General features: G+C 42.8%; 1 protein-coding gene across 1 annotated transcript in view; it reads right to left on the bottom strand.

Moving 5' to 3' along the window:
• Window positions 1-22,196, bottom strand: part of AOAH (acyloxyacyl hydrolase) — a 155,339-nt gene that overhangs the window by 22,058 nt on the left and 111,085 nt on the right. Inside the window, exons 15-17 of the mRNA XM_072964672.1 lie at window positions 10,858-10,894; window positions 10,014-10,088; window positions 1,250-1,422 (exon numbers count right to left, since the gene is read on the bottom strand). Coding sequence (XP_072820773.1) covers window positions 1,250-1,422; window positions 10,014-10,088; window positions 10,858-10,894 — 285 coding nt within the window. The remainder of the gene's footprint in view (window positions 1-1,249; window positions 1,423-10,013; window positions 10,089-10,857; window positions 10,895-22,196) is intronic.

Raw genomic sequence — 22,196 nt, 5'->3', positions numbered from 1 at the left:
CAGGATAGAACAAGAGGGGATTGAGAAGACAAAGGGATGTTATATATGCGAGGGAAACTCTCCGCCCCCACCCCCTAAGGGGGCAGCTAAGGCACTGAAGCCCCCTCTGAACTGTGCAACTGACACATAAGGAACTGCCTGGACCTCCAGCGCACTGTAGCTTGGGACAGTCTACAGGAGTGGCTGTGACAGTACCAGGGAAGGGGCAGGCCCTTTCCATGAGAGACTGGCACAGGCGCTGTGGATCTGGGGTGGAGGGGAGGGTACCCAGGCCTCTCCTTGTAGATATCTATCAGGTAGACCTGAGGCCAGCCCTCTCCATCCCCCTTCCCTGCTTAATTTTCTCTAGTAACACTTATCAGCCTCTGACTATTGAGTCTTACTCCAACTGGAATATAAGCCTAGGTTGGCAAGGATTTTTGATTATTAAGTTCACTGATGGTTACACAGTGTCTAGAACAGCACCTGGCATATAATACAAATTTTTTGAAAGGACATTCTCCCCTGAAACATGGAAAGAGAGCCCTGCTACACCCAGCTTACATATACACTAAGCTGTGCAACATTTGGCAAGCCACTCAACCTCTCTGAGCCTTAGTTTTTTCATCTATAAAATGGGATTAATGGAAACACTTATCTCACAGAATTGCTTTAGGGATCAGCATGGCAGAACTTCCTAAGGTAAATTACTACTACTTTCACAATGTTTGTAAAGCATTTGGAATGCTAGAGATGCTGTTAGAAGTTTCTTGGAACTTTAAAGCATTTCAGAGCTAAGGACTCCGAGAGAGTGTAGAAGCAGGGAGCAAGTCTGCTGGAGGACCCTGTTTTACAGAATTCTAACTGGCCTTGAGTGCACAGAATTCATTAGACTCCTGGCCATCAGGGGGCACTCACCACCGAGGTTTGCAGAAATCCTTCCCTTTGACTCCTGTTTGTCCCCTTTCTGTCTCTCTTGTCTGCACTGATTCAGCGGCTCATTCTAGATTTCACCTTCAACGAATGAATTTCCTGATTTAAACTCTTATCTTTCAATTTGTCCTAATTCTTTACTAACTACATCTGCCCTTTCTGACTTTGGATTCAGTTCTGCCCACCTTTGGACCCTGACCTTTAGATCTCGGCACTCTTCCCTTCATCTGTTCTGGTGGCACTTTAGGTGTAAACCTATACCGTTTGAACTACATATATTTGAGCTACGAATACATTAACATTATTAAAGAGTAAAAAAACATCGTCAAACTGATACCGAGAGGATGATATCTGTTGTGCAAATTATCCCAGAGAAAGGTTCCATCTGGTAAGCCGTATAAAATAACGTGGCTGCCGTTGGGCAGGTGGGAGTTTAGATGCTGCAGAGTCTGCATGACGCTGGAGTACAGTTTCTCAGGAGTGGTCATTTCTGGGACTGGGTCCCTATTCCTATTGGCGAAAGGAACAGAAAATACCTTAGGGGATTACATGGATAAATGCATGCAAATACAAGACACGCCCTCCTCCCCCACCATGCACACACAACGTAATGGATATTGGTATTACTTGCTAAATATTTCTGGTTTCCTGACTCCCTTGGGGTTGGGTGAGCCATTGACTGGTCTGGACCATGATGAGTTGTGAGCAGAAGTGACATGTGACATGTTTGGTAGTACAAGAGCCTCTAGAATGCCCTTTCTCTTTGCCATGGGTCTGGGCAATGTTCTACATAGCAGCTGCTTCACCAGTCTGAGTCCTGGAACAGAGCTCAGTGGTGATCCCTGATGGACAATGCAGTATGAGTGAGTAAATATTTATTACGTCTTGCTACTAAGATTTTAGGAGCTGTTTGTTCCTGCAGCATGATTTTACCTATCCTGACTAATACACACATTAATGGAATTGAATGAGTCTGGTATTGCTTATTATTCGTTTGACACTTTGAGATCTGCAACTTGGTTTTTAAAACTTGTCACATATACCACAGTCAGAGAAACAGAATTTCACTGAGAAATGAAGTGACATTATGTTTCCACACTACATCCTTTCTTTCTACACTGAATCTGAACTTTCATAAATTTCCTGATAGACTGCTCTTCCAGGCTGTACAACAATCTCTGTCAACAGACAATTCCCGTGTGCATCATTGCCTTTCTCTGCGTAGCAGTGCTTGTGCTCTATAGAGAATATTTCAAATTTTAAATTATATTTTAATCTCCTTGTTCACAAAAGTTAGTGAAGACAAAAAAAAAGAGAAAGTGCTGAAAGTAGTTATAAGAGCATGCTTTTAAAATTAAAGAAGTTAAGATGAAGATGTAAATCATAAATAAATTGCAAGTAGCAAATCTTAAGCTTCAATCAGACATTTATTGAATTTAAGCTGGTTGACTTACTTTCATTTGGTTTGGAAAAGAACAAAAATAAGAAATGTACAAAGTACTAGAAATACATCATTGAAAATTCCATTTAATCTTTCTTCCTTTTCTTTGTTTCTTCTTTCTTTCTTGTAATGTTTAAATGGCAAAGTATAAATAGGGATTCTAGAATATTTTTTGGACTTAATATATAAGTCTACTATTGTTCATTTTTTGCACAGTTGACTTTTGTAGAAGCCTTTAGGAACACATCAAATTTGAATGAAGATACTAACCTGCATTAACCTGGGAGTAGAATATAGAATTCTCTAAGATTTTTAATCTACTCTTAAGGCTTTAAACTGCCTGTTGTTAACCTAAATAGAATAATGCTATCAGTTGTTTTCTATTTTAAGTCCTTAATATTCCAGATTTACCTAATGATCCTACAGTGATTGAAAAGTGTCCCTCAGAACATGACCTTATATGGAAATAGGGTCTCTGCAGATGTAATCAGCTAAGATGAGGTCATCCTGGATTAGGGTGGGCCCTAAATACAATGACTAGTGTCCTTGCAAGAAGAGGAGAGATACACAGACACCACACAGGGAAGAAGGCCATGTGAAGCTGGAAGTGGAGATGGGAGTTACGTTGCCACAAGCCAAGGAATTCTGAGGACTGCAGGGAGCCATCAGAAGGGTGGGAAGACAGAGAAAGGATTTTTCCTAGACCACTTCGGAGGGAGCACGGCCCTCTGATGCCTTGACTTCGGACTGCCGGCTTCCGGCACTGTGAGAGAGCACCTTTCTGTTGTTGGAAGTCGCCCGGCTTGTAGTGCTCTGTCACTGCAGCTCTAGGGGACCTGAGACATTCCAAACCAGAAAAAGTAAGCTCAGTACTCACAAGCTGGACCTGAGACATAAGAGACATGGGAAGAGGGGACAGAAAGAAGCCCCCAGGAGTCCACTATTGTCACTTATAAGGGAGCTGCTCCTTAACAGATACTGGTGTTGTCATTTTGGAAGGAATTTTTCCAAATGTGTCAAGATTTGAAGTTGGCTTAACTTTTAACCTTGACATTTCTCTTCTGGGAAGTTGTCTTATCATAATATTTCCACAAATGTGCAAAAATGTACATACAAGTATTGCAACATTTCTCGGAATAGGGTAAAATTGGAAAAAGCTAAAAAGCCCGGCCACTTAAATTATAGTACATCCATGCAGTAAAACCCTATACAGACATTAAAAAGAGCGCAGTCACCAGATACAGGTGATGGTTGCACAAAATTCTGAATGTACTTAAATGTTGCTCAATTGTTCACTTTAAAATGGTTAATTTTACATTATGTGAATTTCACCTTAATATAATAAAAACATTTAAAAAAGAGTAATCTGTATGTATTAGCATGGAAAAGACTGCTAAAAGTTATTGTCGATTGAAAAGAACAAATTGCAGAGCAGTAAGCATATTATTTCATTTCAATGAATATTAATGAGTGTATAAATTAGAATTTGCATAAGGAAAATCTGGATACCAATACACGAAACTGTCTCTGTTGGTTAGCTTGGGGCAGGATGGCAGGGGTTTGGCAGGGAGTGATTCTGGGGACATTCTCACTTCCTAAGCCCTGTATTGTTATTTGACCTTTCTGGCAGCAGGCATGATTTTGTAATCAGAGAAACAGTCAAAAGGAAAGGAATTCTCGTATCATTTTCAGTCTTTGTAAAATGAGGAAGAAAACTAAGCTTTAATGGGAGGGGCAGAAAATGTAATTTTATGTTATTTCCTGTCCACCTATTTCATTTAGTCAAATAAAATCACTTCTCAAATTGTTGCTGTTCAGGTGACAGGCTGACCGTGGGTGTGAGGATCGATCGCATGGGTTAACTTGTAATGAGCAACATGTCCCCGTACAGAGGAAAAGGTGGGGCAAGTCTGATGTTTGGGCTGCTCACTGTGGTTGATAAATGTGCTTCTACACGAGGTAATGAGTTCCCCGGACTTTGTGAAAGGAAGAGAGGGGGTGGGTTGAGGAGGAGGGGAGAGAGACAAGGAAAGAGAAAAGGATGTCCCATTTTCCAAAACACCAGCATGTAGAATAGAATGCTAAATCCATGTTTTTCATTACCTTGGGGAAAAGTATATGACTTTATGAGTAAAAAGCTCCGTAGCCTGCATAAAAAGCACTCAGAAGGATTGGAGAATAGGTTGCCTACCTACTAGGGGCAAAAGTCCGATAAGACTTTGACCTGACTTGCAGACGCACAGAAGCACCAGAAGACCCCAGTCTGTGAAGGGGACTCAGGCTGCCTTGTGGATTTGTTCAGACCAGAAGAACCTACCCAGAGTAACCGGATTTTATCTCCACTGTGTGTTTAGAGTGAGATAGCAGGAGAGAAATAAAGCAAGCTGGGTGTCTACAGCCTGTCTTCTGTCATTGGTACAGCTAGCACGCATGCCTATTAACTTTTGCCTTGGCATCTCGAGGTTTTTTTTTTCTGCTGATACAACAGCACTTTGGCACAAAGCAATTATGCTGAGCTAAGGCTCTCCAAACACATAAAGGCAAGATGAGTTAAGATGGAGCAAAGTCTCCCAGACTCCCTATTTAATGATTATTTTTTGGTTAGAGACACAACCCCGATGATAAACAAAGGATCTCAGCTAATCTGCATTTATGAAAGGGCCCCTCACAAATTAAGCAAGCATAACCAAAATGGCTAACTGCTAAGTGAAATCAGAATTGGAAGTCTTGGTGTTTCTGCTGGAACATTCTTCAGTCATCCTTACTCCATCATGTACGGCTAGATAATTTTCATATGTGCAGTGCCGGTTAAATCCTGTAGTGTGCATAGCGAAGTTAACCAGTTCTTAGTTCAGGCAAAGGGCAAAAGGGTCTAAGCGACAGGCGGTGGGTCATCTCTTCTGGATGTCATGGAAGGTCCCTCTGACTCTGGCCCTGAAAAATTCTCAGTGCCATTTTGATCTGTGTACTCTTTCTCCTCTGGCAATTTTTGAGGGGACTTTGTACTAGTATTTTGGGGATCAAAGAGTCCCAGTGGTTTGGGAAACACCTCCTTGGCCTTCCCTGCTGTCAAAGGCTGAGTGGGCTGAGCTGAGAGTATCTAACCCTCTTCACCCAGGTGCTCCGGAGCCGGTGTCACATCCACTCTGCCATCCCAGGTTGGCCTGCCCACCCCAGTGCCCTGCATCCATCCTCACACACGTCAGTCACTCAAGGAGGGGTGAGGGGTTGGGGTGTGGGCTTACAGAGGAGAAATATGAAAACCAGGTTGAGAGATGTGGTGATGCTTATGACAGGAAAATGAGAGAAGTTGGTGCCCATCACCAAGGTCTCCCACGTCAGGAACACATGGGTGGGGTTGGAACAGATAAAGAACCTTGCCTTTGGGGTGGCTCGGAGTCTGTCCTTGTCCTAATGAATTGTGCCTGATCATGCAAAATAAGCCTCATGACTCGGGTATGGGGCCAGCCATGATCATTTCATTACCCTGGCAGGTGTTCCAGCCAGATTTCACCTGGCTGATGGCAGGTGTGCCCAATCTCAAGGAAGAAGGCAAACAGCCTCCCCAGAAAACATTGCTCAAAGCCAGAGCTAAAGCCCAGAGACAGACCTGTGGTGACTGAGTGCTCAGATGTCGCTCACAACCAACTTTCGTACTTTTGAAACATCCAGGTGATACAGTTAGTTAGCCCTTTTCTTCAGGTCAGCCAGTTGCAATCACAGTATTGACCTCCCACCCAACCTCCTTGAAGAGGCATCTTGACACAGACTGGGAATGGGATGGGGGCCCACTGGGCCCACATTAGCAGATGCATGAGAGATCCTGGGTCCCATAAAAGTGGACTGTGACCTGGAACATGCTGGCTGGTTGAGGAACTCCTTATCATTCCCTTGAAATGATATTGGCCACCCATACCTCCACAGAGGAGGCTGGGAGAGAGAATTCCTCAGAGCATTCTGTCCATTCCCTTCTCTGCTGGTTTTCCACCACTGATTGGAGAGAATGGATTGTTTCCTGGCTCCTGGCAGTCTGTGACCTATCAGCACCGTGGCTGCTTCCTCTTAGCGGTGCTCATCAGCTATTCTGGCTACATCTGAAGCATTGGCATTGCAGAAAAATGCTTGGGAGCCCGGGACACAGGCAACATCTGTAGGGTGGTCCTGGTTCTCTCCATTAAGTGAAAAATGTTTGTTTTATAATTTCTAGGTCTACTTTAAAAAATGGATTAATGTCCATTTATGTGCCTAGTGTTAAATGCTTCTAAATTTTTATCACATTTCCAGTAATCACTATGTTCTTTTCAGGGACGTCATGTTGGGAAATTGGGGAAGGTTTGTCATTGCCCTGCATAGTTTGAGGCACTTGAGGTCATTCCCATTTCTCACTGTTGCCCTTGATACCCAAGACTCTGCTGCTGGAGCTCATCATATTTGCCTGATTTCCAGGAATTTGTCTCCTTCTGTATCACTCACATTCTACCGCTTTTGAAGGCAGTGCTAGGAAAAGCCCAAGGAAGCCACCTTAGCTTCAGCCAGATTGAGTCAAGTTACATGAGAATGCTAGGTCTATACTACCTTTCTTCTTGAATTCCCGACACTAAAAGCTATCTTCCAATCACGACCGTCATTCATTTAACAGTCATTTGTTAACTACATGAGTTTGCAGAATTAAGAAAGAAGCACATAGCTGCATCACTTCACTAGCATCATCATAAAAAAAGGAAAAGAAAAAAGTCAAGCAAATAGTCTGCAAGTTTTTCCAGGATGGACTTATTATGCAATTCGTCGCTGGCTTGAGCTTTTTATGAAATCACTTTGCTCATTTTGGGTAAACTACTCCACCTTGACGTTCTGACAGATGGGGAGGTAAAGTCGCCATCTGTCTTTATTTTTCTAACCCCTCCACAGGACGTTGCAGAGTGGGCACTGCGGGCACATCCCACACTGCCAACTCCATCCTTTCACCCAAATGCTGGCTGTTTCTCTGCCCAGATCCCCGGAGTGGAGAGAGGCTGGCACCAGTCTCTGGCTGATGTCTGCCCTTTGGCTCTTTGGAAAGGGAGGAGCAGAGCTGGACTGGAGGGGCCTCTGGGTGTGCAGCTTCTGCTGCAAAAGTGCAGTTTCAGGGATTTTGACTTTTGGACTCAAAGCCCCTTTCTGAAAGTGTTCTTTACCCAGGATAACCAGCCTTACTCAGTGGGGACAGGATCCAGACGTTAGAGGGACACTGGCTGATCTGACCATAGGTTTGTTTTATTTTGTGATGGGATTGGAGGCTGAAGCCCATTGCTTCTCCTTCCCTAAGCTCCTTGAGGTCAAGGACAGTGGCCTCCTTGCCATTGTATCTCAGAGCTGGGCACAGAGCTTGGCACTCATAGACGGTCAATACATACTTGTTAAAGTGAATGCAGAAAAGAAAAGCAAGTAAGCAAGTGTGGACTGTAGAAAGAGCACAGACTTTAGTCAGAGAACCTGATTTGGCTCTTAGCTTTGCTGTTCACTGCTGGTAGGAGGAAGTTCCTTATCTAACCTTGCCAAACCTGTTTCCTCCTTTGTGAAATGCGACACTCACACTTGCCCCTTAGAGCTGCTGCAGAGAGTGGTGTGGCTCTTGGCTCATGGAAGGTTTTGCGGGTGTTTGCTCTTTATTGGAGAGTTTCAGGTGGCTCATCACAGAGCTTCCTGTGGGGACTTGGGTCCCCAGCATGGAGCCTTGGCAGACTTGGGGTTCTGGGGGCTGCCAAGGCCAGGCACGTCAGCATCTCTGGATCACAGTATGGTATGTCCTGCCCTGAACTCACTTCACTGATTAGGTCTGCACCTCCTTTAGCACAAGGGTTCTGGGGCTCTCATGGAGGCGGCCGTGAAGGCAAACACACTTTAACAGTACTGAACTGTGTCTTAGACAGCCTGGTGAGTGAAGTATGGGAAAGCAAAAGGGGCGCAGTGAGCAGGTGGCTACTCCTAGCACCACTTGGGTTGCAGTCCAGCTCTGCCATCAGTCAATTAATTGGGCAAGTCACATAACCTCTCTTGGCTTTACTTTTCTATTTTCTAAAATGGTGGGTGGGTGGCTACAGGGGAATTGTTTTAGATCTGATCTCACCTTTTTTTTTTCCCTTTTTGGCCATGATCACAGGACAGATGGCATTCACATGTGCGGCGTATTCTTAGGGGTACACACAGACACAGATTTTGAGAAGCCTTCCAAACTGTTGTAGGGGAAAGAAGGCGTTCAGCATTTTAAAATCACTACTGATATTAGTAGTTTAGCAAAATGACTTTCTCACTATGGGCCATGGGCATACATAGGATTAGCTGTGAATTATATGCAGTTCCTTTGCAAACTTCCAAGTCTACGCTGTCTCTACCATATGAGTACGTAAATCAGAATATGAGTGAGGAAGCTGTTCCAATGGGGTGGCTGTGATTTTATTTAAAAATGGTAGCCTTATTTTATTTAAAAAGTCATGATTCTTAGTCTTGGATTTTTGTCTAGCAGTAGCATATTTCTTGTGGTACAACTCAGAACTGATCATGACACACCCATTTGTTGTGAGTCAGAACAAAGAATGAATGGATCAGATATTTTTAAAAGGGTCTTAAAAAAAAGGGTCTTGAGATGTAGTATATATACATATATGTATATATAGAGACAATGGAATACTACTCAGCCATAAAAAAGAATAAAACAATGCCATTTGCAGCAACAAGGATGGACCTGGGGATTGTCATTCTAAGTGAAGTAAACCAGAAAGAGAAAGAAAGATATCATATGATAAATCATTTATATGTGGAATCTAAAAAGAATACACAAATGAACTTATTTATAAAACAGAAATAGACTCAGAGACATAGAGAACAAACTTATGGTAACTGGGGGAGGGGAAGGGGGAGGGGGATAAATTGGGAGTTTGAGATTTGCAGATACTAACTACTGCATATAAAATAGATAAACAAGTTTCTACTGTATAGCCTAGGGAACTATATTCAATATCTTGTAGTAACCTATGATAAAAAAGAATAGGAAAACAAAAAAATACTAAAAAAAAAAAAAAGGAAACTCATAGAAAACTCATAGAAAAAGAGATCAAGCTTGTGGTTACCAGAGGTGGAGGGGTGGAGGAAGAGGGAACTGGAGGAAGGTACTCAAGAGGGACAAACTCCCATTCATAAGATAAATAAGTACTAGGAACAGAATGTACAACATGTTAAGTATAATTAACACTGTTGTATGATATGTAGGAAAGTTATTAAGAGAGTAAATCCTGTGAATTCTCTTCACAAGGAGAAAAATGTTGCTGTTTTCTCTTTCTTCTTTCTTTCCTTTTTATTGTATCCATATGAGGAGATGCATGTTAGCTGAACCTATTGTGGTACTTATTTCATAATATATGTAAATCAGACCATCATGCTGCACAACTTAAACTTACGCAGTGATGTATATTAATTATTTCTCAATAAAACTGGGGGAAAAATAAAAAATTAAAAGAGGGTCTTTCAGGGTTGTAAGTTGCTTCTGTTGATTTCATGTGTTTCTGGGACTTGCTGAGACCCAGAACGTCAGTTCAGTAGCAGGCTCCTGTAAAAGAGCTGAGTCGAGCGCAGAAGAGGGGAAACCCAGAGTCAAAGAATTTTCAGAACTTTCTCAGTAACTCACCCACTGCAGACATCGTTTCCAATCATGGCATAGATGACAATGGCTGGCTGGTCCAACAGTTGGTTCCTAGACAAACTGAGAAGCCATAGATGGAATCTGAATGTCAAAGACTTGGAAGCCTAGTTCTGTAACCAACCAATCTGTGAAAGAATCTTTGTGTGACTATCCTCTTGGTAACTTTTTGCATTTTTCTTTCATTCCAGTATCACCATTCCCATTTCCTCTTTCTTCTCTATAATCTCTAACCCACTTCTCCATTAGGAAAAGACCACATGAATGCACAGAACTGAAGAGTAGATTGAAATCTTCAGCAGAGGAACATGCTACTATCTTCATAGCATCTTTAACAGCATTTGTTGTCAATAAACACAGGTGAGTTACCTGGGTTACTTAAGTCCAGATTCGTAGGACATTATGACAGCTGAGGACCTGTAGTCAACTTTGAAAAATCAAGGGTTTCCCAATGTTTCTATTCTATTCTGGGCACCCAGGGCCTTGATTCTGAATTTTAAGCTCAACATGAGCACAAAATTGTTTTCTTATTTGTAAAGCAGGAGTAAGAAACAATCTTTTTTGTCTTTTCCAGACACTTTGGCCATACCTGGGTTTTACCCACTTTGTATACATTTTTATGATCCTTATTTAAGGACATATGCAAATTAATCACTTCTTATGCTCAGTGGCCCAAGAAGTTATAACTTCCCAGTGTTTGGAGAGTGACTAACAAGCTATGGATGCTCAGTACAAGTGATTACTGGGTAACCAGAGAGAGTTCTCATTTATTTTTCAAAATGAGAGACCCAGTTTAAAAACAACTTCTAATATCCCTCTCTCCACCACTTACCTTTCTATGAATCTCTTCAGGTTTTGGGAAGATGCCCCTGAATAATTAAAATTAACAAAATAATTAAAGTTAGAAAGTTCAATTCAGCACTATCATTATGAGAGTTTGATTGATTGCCTTAAATCAGGGAAGAAGCATTATTGTACAGTTGGAGGTCAACCAAACCATCATGCTGCTGGGAATAACTTCATCCTGCAACTCTCTTTAATGGGTTTTCTGTTTACTTGGCATTGTATTAACATAATCCTAAAAATGTTAGAGGCACAGATTTCAAGACATTTCTTAAGCCTGAATGAGTAAACTTTCTAGTAGATGTGAGAAAAATGTATATATCAATCAGCAAAGACAGAAACAATCCAAAGATTAAGGAATGAATCGACGGGTGAGAGAATAATAAAAAGGATTGCGAGTTGCCCATCTCCTGAGAAAGCCCCATTTGATAGCCTGCTGGTGTTACTGTGCATTCCTGAGGTGCTTCCAGGCTTGCTGGCCTGTGCAAAGTTCAGACTGCAGAGTTGATATTTCAGCTCCTGTAATGTCGTGCATGGCCATCCTCCCCCATCCCCGTGACCATTTGTAATACATCTCTTATATGAAAACTGCATTTATTGAATACTCATTTTATTATAGATACTCTGTTAAGCATTATTAGTTTAGTTAGGCCTTCATACCACTGTGTGAGGTAGGCATAGAATGGTATTACTATTCCCATTTTATAGATGAGGAAACTGAGGCTCAACTAAAGTAAATTGCCCAAAGCCACACAACTAACAATTTGGGGAACTGAAATTCAAACGCAGTCCCTTCTGTCTGTAATGCTGGGCTCTGGCTCCCCGTGTGACTCTGCTTCTCTAGACTGGGAGTCTGGAAAGAGTGAACCCAAATAGCTTTACTGTTTCCTGTCCCTTGGAGGATAGTCTCTGTACTTAGTGAGTAACCCTCAGTTACATTCACATTTAACTCAGGGGACATCTCTGTACTTAGTGAGTAACCCTCAGTTACATTCACATTTAACTCAGGGGACATCTCTGTACTTAGTGAGTAACCCTCAGTTACATTCACATTTAACTCAGGGGACACAGAAGATTTCCCTGTAACTTGCAGCTTTGGAAGCGGGGGGTGGGGGGTGGGGAAGGCGAGTGGGTGTTTCTGCAGATCCATGTGGGACAAAGGGCAGTGCAGAGCCAGGAGGAGCAGGCTGGCCTGTCTTCCCTTGAAACTGTGTGACCATGCGGGGCTGCCTGTTTCCACATCCAACTAGATACAAGCTGTATGGGCAGCACTGAAGTCCTCCTGGCTGATTCAGGAATGTTAGTACAGTAAATGAGTATTGCTTTATTTCCTTTTTTATAGTGGTCAAATATACAACACATAAAAACGTAACCATTTTAACCCTTTTTGAGTATGCAATTCAGTGGCATTAAGTACATTCACACTATTGTGCAGCCATCACCACCATCCATCTCCAGAACTCTCCCATTATCCCAAATTGAAGCCCTGGACCCATTAAAGAATAACTCGCTATAAACCCGTCCCCCAGCCTCTGACAACACCATTCTACTTCCTGTCTGTATGCCTTAACCTACTCCAGGTACCTCCTATAGGTGGAATCATACCATATTTGCCTCTTTGGGGCTGGCTTATCTCACTTAGCATCATGTTCTCAAAGTTCATCCATTTGCAGCATGTGCCTTAATTTCCTTCCTTGTAAAGGCTAAATTATGTTCCACTGGATGTACAGGCCACATTTTATTTATCCATTCATCCACTGATGGGCATTTGGGTTGCTTCTACCTTTTGGCTATTGTGAATATGCTGCTATGAACATTGGGGTGTGAGTATCTGTTTAGGTCCTTATTTTCAATTCTTTTATTTAATTGAAATTGCTGGACCATATGGTAATGCTGTGTTTAATTTTCTGAGGACTCATCATACTGTCCTTGTTTCCTTTTTGTAGTGAGGCATTAAGTATGCATACAGACATACAAATTAAGAGCAGTTCATCTTGGCATGCCTGCATTCATTCACCCTCTCATTTGTTGAGCACCTGCCACACGCCTGACACACAGTAGGGAGTTAACAGATGCGTTGGACACGTGGCCGCTCTGCCTGAGGGTTACTGTCTGTGGGGGCAGACACATAACTGAACCGGTGAAAGGTTTAATGCAAACCCAAACCCAGAGAACTCAATGTGATTTGAGCTTATTATCTCCCCTCGGAGAAGGTGCCAGATTTTACAACACCGAGTCCTAAATGCAGAGACTAAAGGTAGTTCTGGGTGTGAGATCGCTCTCTCTTGTTCTCAGGAGGGAAGAGCAGGAGGGCAGTTGCCCTGGGGGCCCCTGGGGGCTCCCTCTTCTCCTTGGCCGGGCCCTTCACGCAGTGCCAGTCCCATGACGCTCAACTTCCCATCCTCAGTCAGAGATAATAAATCAGGAGGTGTTTAATTCTCACTCTTTGGTTTTTCTTTTAATGAGAAATGAAAACTAATGAAAGCTGAAGCCAGGAGTGGGGAAAAAAAAATGAACGGACCAGGTCAGGCCAATAATTTTCCTCATTATCCAGGACACAACTGGGAAAATGAGAAGCAGAGAACAGCATGGAGCTGGGGATGGAGATGAGAGCCTGTCCCGGCATGTCACTCCCCGTACCCCCACACCCCAACACCCCTCTGCTGCTCAGGACAAGGACGGCAGGCCAGTGGCAGCGGCTTGCGGTGGATTTAAAAGAAGCAATCACAGACATCTGCCCAAGGAGACAGGAAGTGCCCACTCTCCTTCACCCAAATGTTTCTTTCTTCCTGGTGGGTATTTATAATGTGAGCACAGAATTTTCTTTGCTCTAAAGTTGTTGCACCGTCCACGATTTCCATTTCCTTTTGGAAATCTCAGTTTTAGGAGATTATGTAATTAGTTTATGTAATTCCCGTGTCACTTTCTCTTCTTAGTCCCCTTTCCTGTGGCTCTGCTCCTTTTGCCAGCCCCACCATCCTCTTCTCTCTCTCCCTCCCTATCTCTATTTTCTTTCTCCTCCTGTATACAGACTTCCTCTCGGCTGTTGATTTTGTTGCTGATGCTGCTACCATCACAGAAAATCCTTAGTGAAGCCATTGGAACTGGAAGATGGGAGCAGGGAAGACAGCTCCCAGCCTGTGGGATGTGGCAAAACAAGGTTAGCATTTGAAGAATTGGTGCTACCCTTAAGAGGTCCATATCTGGTCTCTACGATTATAGTTCAGACAAATGGAAAAAGTGTGACTATGAAATAGGGACATTTAATTTATTTGTCAAGGTGGTCTGGTGGAGAGTCTACCTGTCCCCAATTAAGGAAAGAAGAGGGTCCTTATTGGTCACAAAAGTCTGAATTCTGGCTCATTCAGTCCCTTTAAATAAGGCATTGTACACTGCAAGAAAAGAAAGGTTTCACATAATCTCATCATTGGTTGTCCTTTCATAAATAAATTTCAGCTGACATTTCCACTGCCGGATCAGTGAAACTTTTTTAACTGAAGTATAGTCAGTTTACAATGTTGGGTTAGTTTCTGGTGTACAGCATAGTGGTTCAGTTTTATATATATATATATATATATGCATTATGTATATTCCTTCTCATATTCTTTTCCATTGTAAGTCATTACAAGGCATTGGCTATGGTTCCCAGTGCTACACAATAGGGCCTTGTTGTCTATCTATTTTATATATAGTAGTTAGTATCTGCAAATATCAAATTCCTAATTTATCTCTCTACCCTCCCTTTCCCCTCTGGTAGCCATAAGCTTGTTCTCTATGTCTGTGAGTCTGTTTTTGTTTTGTAAATAAGTTCATTTGTGTCATTTTTTTAGATTCCGCATAGAAATGATATCATATGGTATTTTTCTTTCTCTTTCTGACTTATTTCATTTAGTAGGATGATCTCCAGGTCCATCCATGTTGCTGCAAATGGCATTATTTTATTCTTTTTATGGCTGAATAGTATTCCATTATATATATATATATATAATATACATTATGCTACATCTTCTTTACTGGATCAGTGTTGACCACAGCAGCAAGTGCTAACATTCTCGACATTCAAATCAACAGGTAAGACATTCTTAATGGTCTTTTAAACGACCATTAGAACTTTTTATGCCTGGTACAGAGAAAGTGCACAGCCTCAACTTCTTCATGAAAAGAGATAAGATGTATTTAAATGTAAGTATAATAGGACTTTATAAACTAATTCATTAGTTCAGCAATCTTTATTGAGTACCTACTATGTGCCAGGCATTGTAATAGATGCTGGGAACACATCAGTAAATAGATAAGATATGGTCCCTGTTCTTATGAAGCTTACAGTTATTAAACAAGTAATGAACATCAGGTGTTAGGGATTCAGAGAAGCCCTGAAGAAGTGGTGTTTAGCTGGGTATTGAAAGAAAAGTAGCTGTTTCTTCTCTTGAAGTCCTAATATAAGAACTTAGTAATTAATTCCCAATAAAATGCCTGATGCTTTTTACACATGACTCAGAGACAAATCTCTAGTTTAATGCCATCTTTCTTACAACTCTGTAAGTAGGACAGGGGCAGATCCAGGTTTTGAGTTAAGAAGCTTATATAATTTGAGGATCCTCTTTAAGGAAAACAACACAAGACACCAAAATGAGACCTGGTGTAAAGGGAAGCCAGAGTGGAAAGAGGCAAGGGTCTTAATCAATTGGGGTTAAATATCTTAAGTTGGCAAATTTTACAGATCCATCTGGTCACCAGGCAACTGAGGGGCCCACAGGCTTCAGCCTCCCTAGCTTCGCAATCCTGCCCTCTGGCACTCCTTAGATCTGTCTGTGGGATGTCTTGGAGCATCAGTGCTGGGTGGGACTTTTGAGACCAGGTGATCAGGTAGACCACTTTACAGATGAGGCCCAGAGAGGGAAAGAGTCTTGCTCAAGGCCTTACAGCTAGTAAGCAGCATCTCAGCTAGTAATACATTTCAGGTACTATTTTAATAACAGACATTAGTAATGACTGAAATAGATTATATAAGAATATGTGGATTCTATGATCTAGTTCTTAAGTGAGAACCTGTAAAAAGGACTAGGAGGTACATTTCACAAGCCCCGCTGTGAAGTGTTTGTCAGATAGTTCCCACAGCCAGATTCTACAGTGGCATTCAGTGGCACAGCCAGGGTGAAGTGTGCCTACTCCGTTATACTTGGAACTAGAAACCAGAATGTATTGTAGAGAATGTCAGTAGTTCATGAAAAATGTGGCAACATACACTGACCTAAAATAAATCCAATAATGTTATTTATAATTAGATTTTAAATAGTGCAGACTTTGCTTATAAATTTAGGAAGCATTTTGAAGAGCATGATTTGTATAATCCAGTTAAAAAATCAGCCATGAGAAATTTAAATTCTTCCTTTTCTCTAAAAATGTTTGCTTGCAATGAGCAGAAATATTCAGACAAATACATTGACCTTGATCTTAAAATAGTAGGCACTTAATAATTGTTTGTTGTGACAGTTTCTGATAGTGTTTGTACTACTGAAAATGCTTTCAAATTTGCAAGTGTGGCTCTGAATTTCTCTGACAAACTGGATAAATGGTTCCCCCAAACATGTATTTTTAAAAGAATGTAATAGCTTTCCCAGAGTGGCTTTAATCCACCTCCCAGTCTCAAAACTTGACATAATGTCACAAGTATCCTTCAGCCATGCTGAACTTCTCTCTTCTTCTTCCCCAAAGATACGTTGCCCTTGGAGCATCTATGCACTGAGTCACCATCTCCCCATGCTCTTGAATTCCTTTTTTTTTTCCCTGCAGGGTTCTCTGCTCAAATGTACTTTCTCTAAAGTTTTTCTCTTCTTCTCCAGGCAGAGTTAAGTGTCTCTCACCTCCACAGACCTCAACCTACCTCTATTTTAGTGTCATTTTACAGGAACCATCATTGTTTCCTTATTTGTCTCTCTTTCCTGTTTAGTTATGACCTCCTTGAAAGGCCAAGACTTTGTCTTATTCACCTTTCTGCTTCTAGCAACTATTGCAATATTGGAGAGGAAACAGGGGAGTGGATGTGGGGAAAATCAAATGGCAAATGAGAGGAAGGGAAGCAAGATGAAGTTTTTTTTGGGGTGTGGGGAATGGAGGGTGGGTGGAGAAGTTAAGAAGTTTAAGATCAAATTTGGTTTCTGGCAAGGGGTTTGGGGAGCCCAGGCTGCAAACACATGCACTTTAGCAAATGTCAAAATTCTCCATTTTTCATATCTCTAAACTTGCAGTTAGTCCCTTGCTCCCCACTCTCCCAGTAAATGGGTGAGCACATGGGTGCACAGAGAGGGCCGACCTCTCACTGTATGGATGGAAGACGCGGCCCCGAAAAAAACCTACTCTTCAGCACTTTTGATTTTATGAAAACAGAACAACCCCAAACAGGTGTTTAGCAAAACAGCGAGGTTTTGCTAAACTTGCAAAAAAAAAAAAAAAAAACATGAGGAAGGAGGCAAGTGAAAAAGACATTCTATTCCAAGCTCGTAAAGTCCTGTCTGGAAACTGCAAAGAGATCCTAGATGCAGCCCCCAAACCCCTAAGAGTGCCCCCTCTGCAGGCTGTGCGCTGTGGCCATGGGGATTCAGAGCTGAGATGTGCTCGCTTCTCAGAGCAGATCAGCCTTGTTTATCTTGGAAGTAGATGCCTTATGAATTTTTATTTACTTAAAAATACATATTGAATACCATGTTAACATTTGTTTTTCTTCTACTGCTTATTTTAAATGAAGCGTAATCTTGTCAGTCCTGGTTTTTGCCCACCGTGGAGGTATTCAGGCTGGCAAAAGGTTACTGTGTGTGCTTTTCTTCTCTTCAAAGGTTAAATGTAAATCCTGAGAGTTGTTTTTTTTTTAAAAAAGTGTGTCAGGTTGACAAGTTCCTGCTACGCACAGCAGATGCTGCGCTTAGTGCTGGGAATGAAAATGCGGCTCCCAAGTGGCTTGTGCTCACTGGCAGACTGGGAAGCCAGGCCTAAAGCAAATGATTCAGCTCCAAGCCAGGAAATAAATACAACGACAGAGGCAGGAACAAAGGGCTTCAGTTGAAACCCAACAGGATCCTGTGGGGCCTTCCCAGGGACAGACCTAACGTGTCCCCCACCTCTTGTTTGTAGAAAAGCTTTATCCTTCTAGGCTTTCCCTGAGTTCCAAAGAGAAACTTTAATCAGAAAAGTGAGAAAATGCAGAAACAAAAGAAAGCAGCGAAGCCAGACAAAATGATAATAGTGTAGCCATCAAACAAAGTCAAGGTGCTTTAGTTCCTCCTCAAGGGCAATGAATACTATCCAGAGCCATATCCCTGAGCTGCTTTGTAGACATTAAACCCCCCCACCGGGTGGAAGAAGCTGACTACATGATGAGTATGAGCACAAAGCCCCCAGACCGGCTGGAGCCTCGGCGTTGAAAGTACTGACCCCTGTGGCAGCACCCTGTTACCTCACCATCAGCCCATCAGAGAACTGTGCACATGCTGATCAGGCACTCTGCAGCCCAGACCTCTAACTTTGCCTTTAAAATCCCATCCCTAAAAGCCATCAGGGAGTTCAGCTCTTTTGAGCATCAGCTGCCCATTCTCCATGCTTGGCCCTGCATCGGGCACTTTGCAATAAATGCTGTACTTCTCCTTCACCACCAGGTGCCAGTACATTGGCTTTGCTGCGCATTGGATGTGCAGACCCAAGTTTGGTTTGGTAACACAGTGAGGGCTGAATATTCACTGAGTTCTCCCTAAGCGCAAGGCCGGAGGCCCTGTGATGAAGTCCCAGACTGGAACATGCATGCAGCATGGGCATAGGAGGTGGTTTTGGGGTCCTTGTCTGCTGTGTTGGCCTCCCCAGCTGAATATTGACTGGCATCTATGCTTAAAGGTCTCGTCTCTGAGGGGTGATCATCTTTGCTAGAGAGAAAGGGAAGCTCCTCATCTGCTTCTGCTCCTTCCAACATGCTTTAGAGCTTCCAGCTCAACCAGCCAAGGTTTGTCCTCCAGCCTCTTCCACCTACAGCTTCCATCTCTGTCCCCACCATCTGCAGGGGTCCTCTACTGCCCCACGCTCAGCTCTTACTCCCCTCTGCCTTAATCCTGCCCTTGCCCCTTGTCTCCTCCAGCCTCTCTAGCGGAGCCCTGAGCCTGCTCCCCATGCTGCACCCAACACCAAGGGCTCCTCTGCAGTCCCTCACTTCTCCTCTACCCCCACCGCTGCTACCCTCTTTCAACTCAGACCTGCCATCTTCCAGTTTCCATCATTTCCCACTGCTATCCCTAGACCAGCTTTTTCCTCCCAGAGGAAGCCCCTTCTTTCTGTCAGATTCTCCAGGTGGGGCCGGCTGCCCCTCACCCATCCCCATTGCCTTCCTGCTTGTACTGTCCCCGGGGGCCTTTAGATGTCCCTCTTTCTGCCCTGGAACTCTAGGAGCCATGGGACTTCCCATCCTGGACATGCGTCTTTTGAATTTATTTTTGTTTTTGCAAATCCACTTGTTTATTTAAAAAAAAAACTATATACACTGAAAAAGTGACTGATTTCTTAAAATGCTGAGTAAATAACAGCACAGGTGGTGGGTGGAGTTAGCAACAACCACGGATGTCCACGAAGCACTGTGTTTTCCCCACCAACCTTCTCACAGCCCAGTGAAGTTCAGGTATGGGCTGCTATCACCACCCCTGCTTTGCAGAGTGGGCCCCGTCTGGGTTTGGGGATGAATTCCCTCATGTCATGTGATGTGGTTCAAGGAGCTGGCTTTGCTGGGGAAAGGCTAAGCCTCGAAGGCTGCGTTTTTCCCCTGAGCCCCGTTGTCCCACTGAGTTTGGTTTGCAGCCTCTCCCCGGGGAGGGTGGGGTGAAGATGCCCCTGGAGCTGGCCTGCTGTCCAGGCAACTCAGAGTGAGAACTGGGATCACCCTGGGCAGTCGTGCCCACTGAACCACGATCCCCATGTTACAGATGCAGAAACGAGCCAGAGGAGTTTACCGATTTGTCCGAGTTACACGCCAATGCCAGGGCCTAAATTCAAAACCACTCTGCTATTTTATACACAAGGGAGAAAGATTATATAAAGCAAGAAGGAGGGGAAGACCTCTGCTCTCTGTTTTCTGGGCTTCACTTTGCATCTCTGAGAAGTAAGGTGATGTTCCGTGAGGACCTAGCCAACCCCGTGGTGTTTTGACCCCCTTCCGCCTCCCTTCCAGGTGGCACTGGCCCCCTCCCACCTGGGCCATTTTGGCAGGTTGGGAGCTGTAAGGGCTGCTGCAACCATTGCCTTTGCTGATCGTAAAGATTTAGTAGGAACCTTGCTGTGCCTAATGCCCCACGCCAGAGAATTAGTACCCAAATTAAGATGACTTTGACATTTGACATTTTAAAATACCTTATAATCACTGGCAATGGTTCATGGCAGAGATGTCTAGAGAACATTTTGAGACTCTGTACATAAACATCAAGAGGAGACTAGGAGCTGTTTCTTTAATTCTTATACAATTTTTAAGAAAAGCTTCCATATTCCATTCAACTCTTCCCCTTTTCCTCTTTCTCACTCACTGGTTCTGAAAAATAGGTGTAGCCATAAATATGCAGGTGGTAGAAAGCTGACTTCTTCTACATCTAATAAAAACCTTGGGGGTAATTGAAAGAACTTGGCGCCGGTAGTCAGGTTACATGCTGAATAATATCAAAGACAAATTCATAGTGGGGAAATCAACAGAAAACAGGAAAAGGGGCTGGAGAAAAAAGCCTGACATTAAATAACAAGTAACTATGAAAAACTTAAAAATTTTGTTTTTTAAAATTACATCCTTAGAGAAATAGTCAAGAAGCATCTTCAAAGAAGTTATACCAGACCAAGTGTATGCCCTGTATTTCAAAGGACTGCGAATTTAAAGAAAAGAAAGGAAATACCCACCCACCTCCAATTCCACCCCGGCATCTATTCATTAGACAAAAGTCTGACAGAAGCCATGGGTTTCAATCAGATTTTGACATGCGTGTGTTTTCTTGATTAGGCTCTCCTCCCATCTCCTTTCTCCCTTTTTATCTCCACAATCTGAATTTTAAAGGAATGCTGTCAAGACAGTGTACCACAAAAAGAGAGACGTCTACTATGAATCGTACCGAGTACTTTTCAGAGAATCTACTTTGGTCTTTTTGATTTTACAAAAGATGGTTGCATTCATTGTGGATACAAAGTGATGTCGAGTTGACATGTCTGGGTCTTGTGTGAGAGAGAAATGCTGGCATGGTAGGCACATGGGGAGAGGGCAGCTTCCAGCCTGCCTTTCTGGCCAAATCCTGTTCCTCATTCTGCACCCTGACGTGGACCCTCAGCTGGGGACCTTGGCTCAGTCCTTCACTGCTCCTCCACTCAGCTTCCTTCTAGATATTTTTTGTTGTTATTGCTATATAAAACCAAAATCTTTGGAAAACAGAAAAATTTGAAAAAAAAAGAAGACAACTACCTATAATTTATTGAATACAATGATCTTGGTGACTTTTCTACCAATCTTCACATGTACAGCTAGTTTTTTTTCTTTTAAAAAATATAGTAGAAATTACATTACACTATCCAATTTTACATCCTGATTTTTCTTTTGGCAGTGTTTTGTCTTTCTAGATTAAATATATAGACTGTTAACTCTCATTTTTCTAGAGCTGTATAATATTCCACATGGGTGTTTCTGTCCTTTGTTTTTTACAGACTCTGCTGACATAATTTTTGACAGCACTGGGGCTGTCTGCGTAGCTCACTAAAGGGAAAGAGACAGCCCACCAAGGGGCCAGTAATCTGTGTCTATGATGATTCCCAGCCAGGTTCAATAGTGATTTCCCATGAACTGTTGGCTGTGTTCACATGCAGAGAGACAAGGCTGAGCTCTTTCTGCAGATCCCCTTGGATCATAGGCTGGTGACTACATTATCTTTGTCGGTGGCTGAGTGGAGTGAAACAAACTGAGTACCAATCCAGCTCTGCAACTCCCTCTTGCTGCGAGCTGGGCCGCGGTTCTTGGTCTCCCTATGCCTCTATCTTCTCAACTGCAACAGTGTGGGTATCATTACAAACCCTCAGTTCTGAGAAATGTATTTTAACACATTTGATATTGGGTTGAGTGCCGTGATCCACGTGTACCTAGTAATTTTTCCTTCCTTTGTTCTCCCTTTACACTCCCCAGAGCTAATTCAATCTGTGGTATCTTAGAACTAACTGAAGAAATAAAGTAATACTTGCCTTATAGTGCGTTGAAAGGTTTAGCTGAAACAGTATATGCAAATTGTTCTTAGCCTTTGGTAAGAGATCAATACATACCAGCTATTATATTATTAGTAC

Source organism: Vicugna pacos, chromosome 7, assembly GCF_048564905.1.
Source record: "Vicugna pacos chromosome 7, VicPac4, whole genome shotgun sequence".
Taxonomy (NCBI): Eukaryota; Metazoa; Chordata; class Mammalia; order Artiodactyla; family Camelidae; genus Vicugna; species Vicugna pacos.
Note: the sequence above shows the minus strand (reverse complement) of the source record. Positions and strands in the feature narration are given on the sequence as shown.